Genomic DNA, 14,971 nt, shown 5'->3' with positions numbered 1-14,971 from the left:
GCTGCTGTCAACTACAATGTTAAGATGTTACAGAAGTGGCTAACTGCACAAGTTATAGAATTCTCCTCTCTGATGAGAAATGCAGGAATTGCTGAATGAAATTTTTGCTGCTTCAGACAAGAAGATACAGCTGGCCTTACTTACATCAATAAGGATGAAATGAATCCCTTTATGAAAGTTCAATCGGCACTGACTTCATCTTCATGTAGTGGCTTCCATGGCATATGCCATTTGAAACAATTATTTCCCATAAATTAAAGATGGACATCTTCCATAACTTCCTAAGGAATTATAGGAAATTACACAAGATATGGAAATTGTCTAGAGTTCAAAGCTATTTTCTGGGAAAGGTTGAACTCTTTTAATGCCCAAGCCAAGGGTTTCAGAATGCTGTTAAATAGACAATTGCATTCATTACTGCCCATCTCCCTACTTTCTACTAATAGTTAGGGTTTTATTTATAATCAATACTGGCAATTTCATGTTCCCTCCATGCATGCACAAATCTGAATGACGAGCAAAGTAGCCACCCTACCACATAGCTTGCCTACTAGCGTCTGCAACTTCTCTCCTGGTTCCTAGATCCTTCACATATTCTTACTTTTCATTTTAAAACATTAAATTGCACCCTTCTCATGGCTCCATATTTTGATGACCCCAGGCTCTGCATACTTATGTCATTTGGTCCTGTTTTTATAGAATCCATTAAAGGGTTATTCCCTTCTCAGCATTTCATGTCTGAAACAAGAATAACTCCATCCAGGAGCGTGGTGGGGCTATGGAAACAGCTGAGTTATAGAAGCAACGTAGCAGAGGCACACATAGCACGGCAGCTAGTGACAGTTATTCCAGTCTCAACCATAAAAAGCTGAGACAGGAATAACTCTTCCTAGAATAACCGTCTTTTTAATTTTTATTTCATAAAGCAATAGTACACATGGAAATAAGAAACCTTGTAATATATCTTATCAGAGAAATCTGCTTCTTTCTCCTCCTGTACTGATCATTCGTTCTCAAAATTCTCAATTCACGATAAAATCTTTATTCTGTGAAGATAGATTGCTGAGACAGGAGATGACCGTTGCTATTGATCAGATTCTATATACACACGTGTTCAAAATTGTTGGTACCCTTCATTTAAAGGGAATCTGTCACCCCTTTTTTGAGATATCATATAATGATATCATTCAATTGTGTGTCACATAAGGATTCTCTTAGTACTTTTGCTTCCCCCTGATCCTGCACCTTTCATGCATAAATACCTTTTTTATATCGGTTCAGATGTATGTAAACTGCCGCTGTCCGGTCCACTGGGCGGGGCTTATTTACCTGCTCCCCCTCCCTGTCTTGCTCTACACATTTCTTCTTGTGTAGAGCAAGACAGGGAGGGGGGAGCAGTTGAATAAGCCCCGCCCATCGGACCGGACCGTGGCAGTTTACATACATCTGAACCGATATAAAAAAGGTATTTATGCATGAAAGGTGCGGGGTCAGGGGGAAGCAAAAGTACTAAGAGAATCCTTATATGACACACAATTGAATGATATCATTATATGATATCTCAAAAAAGGGGTGACAGATTCCCTTTAATGATAGAAAATCCCACAATGGTCACAGAAATAACTTGATTCTGACAAAAGTAATAATAAATCAAAAATCTATAAAGATGAACAAATGAAAGTCAGACATTGCTTTTCAACCATGCTTCCACAGAATTAAAAAAAAAAAAAAAAAAACTGAAATAGGCCTGGACAGAAATGATGGTACTCTTGAAAATAGTGTCACAAAAGGGACATGTGAGATCACGGTGTGTCAACTAATTAGCATCACAGGTGTCTACAATCTTGGAATCAGTGAGTGGGCCTGGATAGAGGGCTACAGATACTCACTGTGCTGTTTGGTGACATGGTGTGTATCACACTTAACATGGACCAAAGGAAGCAAAGGAAAGAGGTGTCTCAGGAGAATAGAAAGAAAATTATAGACAAACATGTTAAAGGTAAAAGTTATAAGACCATCTCCAAGCAGTTGGACATATTATTCAGAAATTTAAGCTAAATGGGACAGTAGCCAACCTCCCTGGACATGGCTGCAGGAGGAAAATTAATGACAAATCAAAGAGATGGATAATACGAATGGTAACAAAAGAGCCCAGAAAAACTTTTAAACAGATTAGAGGTGAACTTCAAGCTCAAGGAACATCAGTATCAGGTCGCATCATCCGTCGTTGTATGAGCCAAAGTGGACTTCATGTGAGATGACCAAGGAGGACACCATTGTTGAAAAAATTCATAAAAAAGCCAGACTGGAATTTGCCAAACTATATGTTGACAAGCCACAAAGCTTCTGGGAGAATGTCCTATGGACAGATGAGACAAAAATGCAACTTTTTGGCAAGGCACCTCAGCTCTATATTCACAGATGGAAAAATGAAGCATATCAAGAAAATAACACTGTCCCTACTGTGAAACATGGAGGAGGCTCTGTTATGTTCTGGAACTGCTTTAATGCATGTGGCACAGGATGTTTAGAATCTGTACAGGGTACAATGAAATCTCAAGACTATCAAGGGATTCTAGAGAGAAATGTGCTGTCCAGTGTCAGAAAGCTTGGTCTCAGTCGCAGGTCATGGGTCTTGCAACAGGATAATGACCCAAAACACACAGCTAAAAACACCCAAGAATGGCTAAGAGGAAAACATTGGACTATTCTGAAGTGGTCTTCTATGAGCCCTGACCTAATTAAATCCTATTGAGCATCTTTGGAAAGAGCTGAAACATGCTGTCTGGAAAAGGCAACCTTCAAACACTAGATAATTGGAGCAGTTTTCTCTTGAGGAGTGGGCCAAAATACCTGTCAAGAGGTGCAGAAGTCTCATTGAAAGTTACAGGAATCGTTTGATTGCAGTGATTGCCTCAAAAGGTTGTGCAACAAAATATTAAGCTAAGGGTACCATCAATTCTGTCCATCATTTCATGAGTTTTATTTTTAAAAAATTCTGTGGAAGCATGGTTGAAAAGAAATGTCTGACTTTCAATTGTTCATTTTAATAGATTTTTGATTTATTATTACTTTTGTCAGATTCAAATTATTTCTGTGACCATTGTGGGTTTTTCTGTCATTAAATGAGCGGTACCAACAATTTTGACCACTGTGTGGAAGGCAAAAGGAGGGGAGGAGAAAAACTCTGTCTCTTGCCACTTCCCATCATCATAGAATTGTCTCAGTAGCAACTGTCATCTCGTATCTCAGTACTGTAACAACTTGTCTTCACTGAATACAGATTTTTACTCTAGAATTGAGAATTGTGAAAATAAAAAATCAGTCTAGGAGGAGAAAGAAGCAGGTTTCTCTGATAAAATATATTACTAAGTGTTAGGGTTGGTGGATTGCACTAAATTAAAATAAATTATAAAGTGCAATCGCAATCCGGGATCCACCGTGCAGAGATGTTTAACTGCTGCTAGTGAACAATGACGGAAACTAAACAGCTAGCGATTGCTTGAACACACTGTGTTAATGCCACACAGTGTGAACGGAACACTGAGTACCAAGCTCCATTACGTCACAGAGCGGTACTGAACAAAAGTATACTAAGAGCAATACCCTGTTAAACGTCACAGGAATAAAGCACGTGGAACTTATATGACGCTAGATATAATACCCTCTAGGCTAAGGGTTGGACATGCCCAGTAACTCAACTGTGCTAACTGCACACATAAAGTAAACTGTTGCTAAGCCAAGAGACTAATTGCCCTCACTGACATTAACTGCCTGCCTGCGAGCACAGTCCCAGTGCTTAGACGGACTCACACAACCTGCAGACAGAATGGTAGAGTATCCACACTCACACACCATAACATGCAGGATACTAGCGCACTGGCGTGCGCCTCTGAGAGCCTTTTATACACTAGGCTCCACCCCAAACACTCAAGACCAGTCAGCCTTGACATTGCCCACCACAGGCCAATCTGGAGCTGCCACATCACCAGAGCAGATGACGTTCAACCACCAATGAGAAGACGCCACATCACGGACATGTCCAGTTAGGGTGATCTCTGGACTTAGGCTCCAGAGCGCAGGATTGCACCTGCGTATCACTGGCTCCCATAGATTTAGCTGAAGAGCCAGCAGCAACCAAGCGTGCACCACGAGTCTCAGAAAGATGCTGGGACCAACGTCCGTGCTAGGCAGCGATCTGAGCGGCTGGACCCAAATGGGAGACTGGAGAGGCAGACAAAGCTTGGGATCCAACCCATACAGAGGCAGAATCCCGATGCCTAACACTAAGTTTCTTATTTCCACATATATTAATGATTTATGTAATAAAAATGAAAACAACGGTTACGCTTAAAGAATTCAATTTGATTGGTTTTAAATTGTTCTGCACAGTCAAAACAAGTTAAGAAAAATATGCAGAGACTACTGTACTGTTAAGAGTATTTTTTCTTGAAAATATGTTTGAATTATTCTCTTTATGCTGTACAGTTGTAATTTAGCCCATTTTGGTGTTTAGCACATCTATCAAAACCTGTTTATTTAACTTGTAGGTCAAAGTAGTATGTGAACTTTTGCTTGTGTCTAGGTTATGGCCGTTTCCCAAGGTAAATGGACTGAACAAACTATTTATCATCCAGCCTGTTTCACGTGACCCATTACAAGCTTTTAAAAGGTGTGACACATTTCATTCTATTTTTCTTCAAAACCAACCGCAACATATCCTACAAGAATCAGGTACTCACAATAGATAGATAGATAGATAGATAGATAGATAGATAGATAGATAGATAGATAGATAGATACTAGATATATATATATGGGATAGATAGATAGATATGGGATAGATAAGGAATGAATAGATAGATATGGAATGAATGAATAGATAGATAGATACAGTAGATAGATATGGAATGGATAGATATGGAATGAATGAATAGATAGATAGATATGGAATGAATAGATAGAGAGAGATAGATAGATAGATAGATGCAGATTTATGTTCTTTTTTCCTTTTTAAATGAAGTTCAAAGCTGTGTGGTAAAATTTTAATAATTAACATGTCTTCTGACTCCTGTGTAGGTACATAGAGTACAGATATCCCGCGTCAGCAAACTCTTCTCAGTCACCATGGGGAGAATTCAAATCCTCTGGCTCTTTCTGATTTTTCTAGTCTTTAAACAAACTGTTGCGAAAAAGCGATGCAAATGTAAGTAACATGCAATTATATCCATTTTACTCTTAATTCAAAATACTAGTGTCATTGATATCAACCTACGGAAATGTACATTTTGAAAACTTAGACTATAGGATTAGCAATAGGATTCACAAACTGCATAGAGTAGGTGACAAAGTAAGAAGTAAGAATAAATCTTTGTTTTTAATAAGTATTACTTATCAAAATGTTGTTAAAAGAAAATTGCTTTGCAAGTAAATAAATCACCACAAAGAATGTTAGAATGTAAAGTGAATGTTATAATGATCATGAAAATCAAAATTTCGGCCTATGAAAACCTGTGAAGTCTAAAATTGTTTCAATTAAAATTATATCAAATACTAAACTAATACTAATAGTTGCAGTCCTTTTTACATATGGGCATGGTTCTATAATTATAGTAATATTAATAATCACCGAGGAGTAAAATAAACATATAAAACCATAAGAACAAATGCCATGGAATTCCTAGGTGATATTGTTAAAGTTAATGGTACATTTTGTTTTCCGCACAGCTCAGTTGTTACAGAACTGGGACAGAACATGAAAGCTTTTGTCAATTGCTTATTGGATTACTTGAAACATTGATTTGTTTCTTCTTCTAAATAATTATTTGCAGCATTAAGGTATATAATAAAGTTCCAATGAAGTTTATCTCACATATAGTGCCCGTTATGATGTCCAGGTCTGACTTATATAGAGGTAAAATTATGTTCTCCTCATGAGCATCTATGCCTCTTTTAATGCATCCCATTATTTTATTTGCCTTTGCAGCATAAAATAATGGGATGCATTAAAAGAGGCATAGATGATCATGAGAACATAATTTTACCTCTATATAAGTCACTAGTGCGACCACACTTAGAATACTGTGTACAGTTCTGGTCTCCGGTGTATAAGAAAGACATAGCTGAACTGGAGCGGGTGCAGAGAAGAGAGACCAAGGTTATTAGGGAACTAGGGGGTCTGCAATACCAAGACAGGTTATTACACTTGGGGTTATTTAGTTTGGAAAATCGAAGGCTTAGGGGTGATCTTATTACAATGTGTAAATATATGCGGGGACAGTACAAAGACCTTTGTAATGATCTTTTTACTCTTGTGACGGGGACAAGGGGGCATCCTCTACGTCTGGAGGAAAGAAGGTTTAAGCATAATCACTGACGCGGATTCTTTACTGTAAGAGCAGTGAGACTATGGAACTCTCTGCCATATAATGTTATAATGAGTGATTCCCTACTAAAATTTAAGAAGGGATTGGATGCCTTTCTTGAAAAGTATAATATTACAGGGTATATACACTAGTTTCCTTAATATTGTGTTGATCCAGGGAGCTAGTCTGATTGCCGTATGTGGAGTCGGGAAGGAATTTTTTTTCCCCAATGTGAAGCTTACTGTTTGCCACATGGGGGTTTTTTTGCCTTCCTCTGGATCAACATGTTAGGGCAGGTTAGGATAGGATATGGGTTGAACTAGATGGACTTAAAGTCTTCCTTCAACCATAATAACTATGTTACTATGTTACATGGTTCATGGTCTACACCTCCACACAAAATGTCAGGCAGAAATTAGCATGTAAATATACATATTTAGTTACATATGCAGCACTGTGCAAAAGTTTTATACAGGTGTGGAAAAAAATGCTGTAATGTAAGAATGCTGCCACAAAATAGAAGTGTTAGGCTACTTTCACACTTGCTTTTTTTTGCAGCGCGTTTTTCTAGCAAAAAAAAGCATGGAAAAAATGCATACAAATGCTGCGTTTTTTTCAAGCATTTTTATGTGCATGCATGAAAAAAACGCAGCATTTTTATGCGTTTGTATGCGTTTTTAGTGCGTTTTTACCGCGTTTGCGTTTTTTTCCAACATTAATTGGCCTCACCAAAAAAATCAAGATAGGGTTAGGATTAACACTAACCCAAACCATGACTTTACTAACCCTAACCCTAACCCTTAACCAAACCATACTAACCCTAACCCTAACCCTTAACCAAACCATACTAACCCTAACCCAAACCCTAACCCTAAACCCTAACTATCCCTAACCCTTAACCAAACCATTCTAACCCTAACCCTAACCCTTAACCAAACCCTACTAACCCTAACCCAAACCCTAACCCTAAACCCTAACTAACCCTAACCCTTAACCAAACCCTACTAACCCTAACCCAAACCCTAACCCTAACCCTAAACCCCCTTAACTAACCCTAACTCTAACCCAAACCCCTAATTTCCATTGTCTAACTAATGGTGAACAAAAAAATGCATACATGAGCATGCCAATGGGCACGTATGCACACCCATAGACTTACAATGGGTGTCTTGCTGTAAAAAAAACGCATTGCGCGTGCATGCGTTTTTTTGAGGCAAGTCGGACGCCCAAAAATTGCAACAGGATGCATTTGTGCGCCCGAGCGCACACCACAAAAAAACGCATGCGCGTAAAAACGCATACAAACGCATGTGTATGCGCACATAAGCGCATCCCATGCAAAATATAGGGAAAAAAAAGTGCATGCGTTTTTTAGTGCTAAAATACAGCGCAAAAAAAGCAAGTGTGAAACCAGCCTAAATTGTATTTTGTTAAATGAAAAAAAAATGAATGAACAAAACGCAAATTGAAATCACATGAATACTTGGTGTGACCACTTAAAAACATCATAAATTTAAAGTACGCATGCACAAAAGTTGTTGAAAGTAGTCGGCAAGAAGGTTGTTCCAAATATATTGGAAAACTAATTACAGATCTTCTGTGGAAGAAGGCTAGTGCAATTCCTTCCATCTCTGCACGTAATCCCAGATAGAATCAATGATGTTGAGATAAGGGTTCTGAGGGAGCCATATTATCATTTCCAGGACGTCTTGTTCTTTTTAAAGCAGGAGTCACACATAGCAATCTCGCTAGCGAGATCGCTGCTGAGTCACAACTTTTGTGACACAACATCGATCTCACTAGCGAGATCGCTGTGTGTGACAGCGATCGGCGACCGGCCCCCCTGCTGGTATCGCTGATCGCTGCAAGAAACCTCTGGACATATTTTTCGTTGCTGGTCTCTCACTGGCCAGCACGAATCGCTGCGTGTGACAGGCGGGAGACCAGCGATCAGCTGTAAAAAAATAATTAAAAAAATAAAAAATATTGTTATTCTCACCTTCCGACGTCCCGCGCAGCCATCCCGCCTCTCTCCACGCTCCCGGTCTCAGTGATCCTTTGCACGAATGACCGCGAGACGTCGCGCTGTCGCGAGACCGTGACATTCTTGCGGTCATTCTCGCAAAGGATTACTGGGACCGGAGCGTGGAGAGAGGCAAGATGGTTGCGCGGGACATCGGAAGGTGAGAATAACAATATTTTTTATTTTAATTCTATTTTTTTAACAGGGATATGGCATCAGCACTAACGAACACAGCGATGCCGGGCGCTCGGCATCGCTGTGCTGATCGCTGGTGAAGCTGTCTGTTTGACAGCTCACCAGTGATCACATAGCGACTTACCAGCGATCCTGACACGTTGATATCGTTGTTGGGATCACTGGTAAGTCGCTATGTGTGACTCCAGCTTAACATGAAAGATAGTATTAATGGCATTGGCTGTTCATTTGTGATCATAGTTCTGCTGCAGAATAAATTTGGAGCCAATCAGATGTCTCCCTGATCTTGCATGATGGATAAGTGTCTGCCGGTATTAAGCCCCCGTCACACTCAGTGACCCTACAGCGATCCCGACAACGATACGACCGGGTAGGGATCGTTGCTGTGTCACTATGTGGTTGCTGGTGAGATGCCAAACAGTCAGATCTTCCCAACGACGCAGCAACGATACGGCAACCCATAGCGACCTTTCTAACGATGTCGGCGGTCATTGGGACCCTGTCACATAGCAGCTACTCTGACGATTCAGACCTCGAATCAACGTAAATCCACGCCTATGTGTCTCGCTTCTGAGTCGCTAACAAGGTCATTGGTAAAGTGTCAAACATACCGATGCATGCTACTCAGCGGGACCTCAACGATCAAAAAAATGTCCAGGACATTCCGACGCGAAGTCGCTGTTGCGTCACAAAACTTGTGACTCAGCAGCGATCTCGCTAGCGATCTCGCTTAGTGTGACGGGGGCTTAACTTATCATTGAAATAAACACAATTAGTCAATTAAATTCCCAACTCCATTTGCTGAAATGCAGCCCCAAGCTTGCAAGTAACCTTCACCGTGCTTCACTGTTGCCTGCATATGCTCATTCTTGTATCACTCTCCAGCTCTTTGGCAAACAGTTACAACCAATTTACATTTTGATTCATTAGTCCAGAGCATCTAGTACCATTTTTCTGCACCCAAATGCCTATGTATTTGTGCATAGCTCAGGCGCCTGGTCTTGTTTCCATTTTTTGCCCATAATTCTTCCATGAAGACCACTTATGACCAGATTTTTCAGAGCGGTATATGGGTGTAGCTGGATTCCACTGATTGCTGCCATTTCTGAACTGATGGTCCTGCTGCACATATTCCGATTTTGAGGGGAAGTAAGCATGGTACGTATCTCATCACCTGCACGTTTTCTTGGCTGAACACCTTATATGATCCTCAACATTGCCAATTTCTTGGTGTCCTCAATATTGATGAATACAGGGAGATCCATCATTCAATACCATCAGGGATGAATCTGATTTGCCCAAAATTTATTCTACATTTGGAAAAGGACCCAAAATATATAGTCAATGTCATTAAATACTTTTTCAGCATTAAAAAGAACAAGGAGTCCTGAAAGTGATGATATAGTCCCAACATAGCCCTGGTGTGAACATCAACAAGTCAGTCTGGGATTACATTAAGAGACAAAAGAATTTGCAAAAGCTGACATGCTCAGAAGATCTGTGGTGTGTTTTCCAAGATGTTTGAAACACCTTCCCTGCCAAGTTCCTCTAAAAATTATGTGCACCTAGAAGAATCGATGCTTAACCCCTTTCCAACATCCAGTGTAAATGTACGCCAATGTCAGACTCCCTCCCTTTAATGTGGGCTCTGGCACTGAGTCCACATCTTTTGCGGCACATGTCAGCTGTTTTGAACAGCTGACATGTGCCTCTAACATCCGGGCGTGGAATCGCTATCCACCCGCGACTGTTAACCCGTTAAATGCCCATGTCAATCTCTGACAGTGGCATTTAACACACGCTTCAGGAAAATGCGCCGGAAATCCCGCCCATCAGTGACCCCATCACGTGATTGCGGGTCACCAATGGATTGACATGACAGTCAGAGGTCTCCAGCAAACCTCTTTAGTTGCCACTGCCGGATCTCATCATCTCCTGTGTGTAGCAGAGCCGAACGGATTAAGGCAGCTTCTTGTCTCCCATGGAGACTATTGAAGCATGCCAAAATATTAAAAAAATATAAAAGTTCAAATCACCCCCCGATTTGCCCCATTTAAAATAAAACAATAAAAAAACAAACATACATATATTTGGTATAGTCGCATTCAGAATTGCCTGATCTATCAATATCAAAAAATTAACCCAATCGCTAAACGGCGTAACAAGAGAAAAAGTCAAAACGCGAGAATTACATTTTCTTGGTCGCCCCAACATTGCAATAAAATGCAATAACGGGCAATCAAAAGATCATATCTGCACCAAAATGGTATAATTAAAAACGTCACCCCAGCACGCAAAAAATAAACCCTCACCCAACCCGAGATCACGAAAAATGGAGACGCTATGGGTGTCGGAAAATGGCTCAAAATTATTTTTTTTTAAACGTTGGAATTCTTTTTTCACCACTTTAAATAGAAAAGAACCTAGACATGTTTGGTGTCTATGAACTCTTAATAGTAACAAAACTTGGCACTCAACCTAATACAGGACACAAATGGGTTATATATGCCCAATAGAGATGCAGGTAAACCTGTATAATATGGAGGTCATGAATGGGTTAAATATGCCCAATAGAGAAGAGGAAAACAGAGGTAGTTTTCCTGTCACTCCTACACCGACGTGGCATTCACCCATTTGTGTCCTCCTAAATATACAGGCACATATAGCCTTACATCACTCTTTCATTTTAGCAGTCGGACTGATGACCGTCCATGTGGGACCGAAACGTCTCCTGTTGTGTTTGACTAACTGCAATAAAATACCATCTGGATTCCTGTATTAAGGATCAAACTCACTTGCGAGAGACTTGCACGATTCTCATTTGAGTCTCTGGCATGAAAATCTGGCACTGCTGCTGGCACTCGGACCGGAGCGTGCGGCTACATAGAAATACATGTAGCCGCACGCTCCGGTCCGAGTGCCGATGGCAATTTCGCATGAGAATCGTGCAAGTCTCTCGCAAGTGAATATGAGCCCTTAAGTTGAGTGTCAAGTTTTATTTTACTAAACCTTGGGTCTGGGAACCTACTTGTGCACCATCACAGTTGTGCTACGATATATTTCGTATAAAAACTCATAATGACCTGGAGAATCATAATGGCAAGTCAGTTTTAGCATTTAGTGAACATCGTAAAAAAAACAACTGTGGAATTGCACTTTTTTTTGCAATTTCACCACACTTGGAATTTTCTTCCCATTTTCCAGTACCAATATGTTAAAACTATTGGCATTGTTCAAAAGTACAACTCATCCTGCAAAAAACAAGTCCTATTAACTGAAAAATAAAAAAGTTATGGCTCTGGGAAGAAGGGGAGCAAAAAACGAAAATGCAAAAACAAAAACAAGAATACTTCTGGAAGTTAAGGGGTTAATGCTATTCTGGATCAAGGGTGGTAACTAGAGTTGAGCGAAACGGGTCGAAAAATTTCAAAAGTCCCCGACTTTTGGCAAAGTCGGGTTTCATGAAACGAAACCCGACCCTAGGATGAGGTCGGCCACGAGGTCGGCGACTTACGCGCCAAAGTCGCGTTTCAAAAGTTTGTTTTGCGCTCTTTTTCAGCCAATCAGGATCCACGGACACTGTGGGCAACGTGATGACATACGCAAGGGGTCACCACCATCTTTCAGAATGGCATGTGTCGGGGTCGTAAACGACAATGAATCCTCATTCACCAGTCATTCCAAATCATTGTGCGAGCGCAAAACATCTGGTACCGATTAAGAATGACTCAGACACGCAGCTGATTCAGTCTTAGCTAATGTCCTGCATCCACACCTGTCAGGAGCAGTACAACAACTGGCTTTTATTTACAAATACACAATACTATATTGAGTGTTAGGGGAAGGCGTGCATTAGGCGGGGTTTATGCAGTATACATCTAGTGTCCAGTCTCTCTCTGATTCGTCAAAACGTCTCCCGATGGTTACTTCTTCTTCACATTCCTGAGTTATCTTTTTTAGGAGAAATGAAACTTAACTTAACTCTTTAGACACTGAATTTAAGTGAAAGTGAACACTGGCAGCCATCTTTAATACAGTTACATTTGCATTAGCAAGCAATTAGGAAAAACTTATTGTTTCACAGTATAAAAATATAAAAGTTATATAAGAAAATATATTTTCACCTTGACAATCCCCCCTAAACACTAAGTTTTTCCCTTAATGAAAGATCCTTCGAGACTGTCCATGTGATGGGAAAAGGGGAGGTGGATTTCTTCATCCAGACACCTCAGAAGCTCTCCCCTAGCGAGAGGCCTCCAGGCAGCTGAACCCTTCACTAACCTCACATGGAGTTCTCCCGCTGTCCCTAAACTAAGTCTCTTAACATCATCTGAGAATGGGGGGTTTTGTCTACTCTCTTGAGGGGAATATACTTAGGGATCTCCCCTAGATCAGTACCATCGTACTCTGGTGGGTCTACTTCTTGATTGAGGAAGGTGCCAGTCGGAGTTGCTTTGGCAATAACCTTTTTATACAAGGGAATAACACAACAAAGAGTTATTGATCCAATTACAAGGAGGGCAATCAGTACTATACAAGCTTGTTGAAGGAATCCCTTGAGTCCACCCAACCAGCCGGAAAAGAAAGATGTGTCTACTCCAGCATTAGTTTTCAATTCTGCTGCTAACCCAGTTATCTTTTTAAGGGCTATCATGGTTTTTCCATTCACTCCAGAGTTCTGAGGGATATAGGTACAACACTCCTCTCCCACCATCCCACAAACTCCTCCTTTCTCAGCTAATATCATATCAAGGGCTAGTCGATTTTGGAGTGTCATTCTAGTGTTAGGGCCCAATTCTTCAACTATACCTTGGAAGGCATCTTGGCTGAAATTGACAAACCTTTGTTCACTGTAATATATGTAATTGATCCATTCAACATTTTTATTAATCTGCACCTGTGGGATTATAGAAGCAAAGCCAGCATAGATCTGGTTCTGGGCTTTAAATTGGTCAGGCACCCCCCTTGGCACTCCAATAGCATCAATATATACTAGTGGATCTTCTTCATAACTCATATGGAGCTGATCGAGGCTTCTCCTTTTCCTGGTAGGTTCATCAGGTATCTTTGGATCCCAGGGTAGAATCTTGAACTGCATAGCTAGTTTAACAAGGGTGCATTGGCCTGTCCAGGCATTTGGCAACCTAGGACGGAGCTTACCATCTCCACATAACCAATAAATGTCATACATATATTGTGTATGTTTGATTAACAAGTCAGTATCTAGAGAACTATTCTCTTTGCAGAAACCTGTCTCGAAGATCCCTACTGGTGTACCTGTGGTGTCGTGGGAATTATAGCAGGTGTAATTGTCAGCTAATACAGTTACTTCTCCTGGGACCTTTAGTTTGGGTTCCTTATGAATTAGTGGGACGTAATCTGGGCAATCAGTGGGCTTCAAACCTTTCAACAAATTCATGACACAGGCAGTGGTGTTGTCATCAGGGAAAAGCAATGCATGTGTGTATAGGTGTGTATTCGCAGCAGCACAAGCAATACATCCTACAGAGATATTCTGGACTTTTACATTGTACCTCACCCATTCTAACCACAAATTTTTCCTTGGGGCTGTTTGTGTTTCTATGGAGAAAACCTCTTGCCAACTGAGACCTGGAATGGGGATCACTTCATTAACTACATTTTGCAAACGCTCGCCTGGGCCTATTTTAGGTGTACTGGTAACGGGGGCCTTGGTTGGTCTGAAGCTAATATCCTGAAGCCGTATATGGCCTAAATACGCATAAGGTCCAGCACTAAATACATAATTATAATGCCTTCCTAGTACGAATGTCTGCAGATCAGCAGATTGAGGGCTTTCAAGATTTAGGAGAAGGGGTGACAGCTTCTACCCCATTTACAGCCCCTAAATGGTTGCAGAAGGGCTGTTAGATGCATTCTCTCACGAAGACTCCTACCCGTCCCATCCTTGGGGAACATGGCTTCGCTAGGTTTATATCCCCAATCATTCCCCGTACTCCAGGCAGCATCTGTCCAATAATGACAATTATTGTTGTCTCGTCTGGTAACACACATATAGAACTGGATGATCCCCTCTACCACCCGTTCAGTCTCAAGGCACTTGACTACATCACAGAAATCAAATCGCCAGATATTCACCGGGGCTGTCAGGTTTACCCAGAGAATAAAGGGACCAGAATTCTTATTTACAATAGGGGCCGAAGAGGTAGGGGCGAGGATGGCCCCCAGTCCCAAGGTCAAAAACAACAGCAACATTTCCCTTCAGTCACTACTGTGACTAAACACTGGTTCGGTCTCTTTTACAGTGTGAAGCGTGAATCCAGGTGCTCTTTCCTTCAAGTTTTACTGCAGTGGGGGTGACCAGGATCACCGTGTAGGGTCCTTCAAATCTCGGCTGGAGACAATCTCT

General features: G+C 40.9%; 1 protein-coding gene across 2 annotated transcripts in view; it reads left to right on the top strand.

Annotated features, from left to right (window-relative positions):
* Positions 1 to 4,599: 4,599 nt before the first annotated feature.
* Positions 4,600 to 14,971, top strand: part of LIPC (lipase C, hepatic type) — a 406,391-nt gene continuing 396,019 nt past the window's right edge. Inside the window, exons 1-2 of one of the 2 annotated variants that reach the window (XM_073586971.1) lie at positions 4,600 to 4,734; positions 5,080 to 5,206. In XM_073586971.1, the coding sequence (XP_073443072.1) occupies positions 5,128 to 5,206 (79 nt within the window). In that variant the 5' untranslated portion in view covers positions 4,600 to 4,734; positions 5,080 to 5,127. The remainder of the gene's footprint in view (positions 4,735 to 5,079; positions 5,207 to 14,971) is intronic. The other variant, XM_073586972.1, reaches the window with a different exon arrangement.

Source organism: Dendrobates tinctorius, unplaced genomic scaffold (assembly GCF_039654945.1).
Source record: "Dendrobates tinctorius isolate UK_male_01 unplaced genomic scaffold, ASM3965494v1 ptg000097l, whole genome shotgun sequence".
Lineage (NCBI taxonomy): Eukaryota > Metazoa > Chordata > Amphibia > Anura > Dendrobatidae > Dendrobates > Dendrobates tinctorius.
Note: the sequence above shows the minus strand (reverse complement) of the source record. Positions and strands in the feature narration are given on the sequence as shown.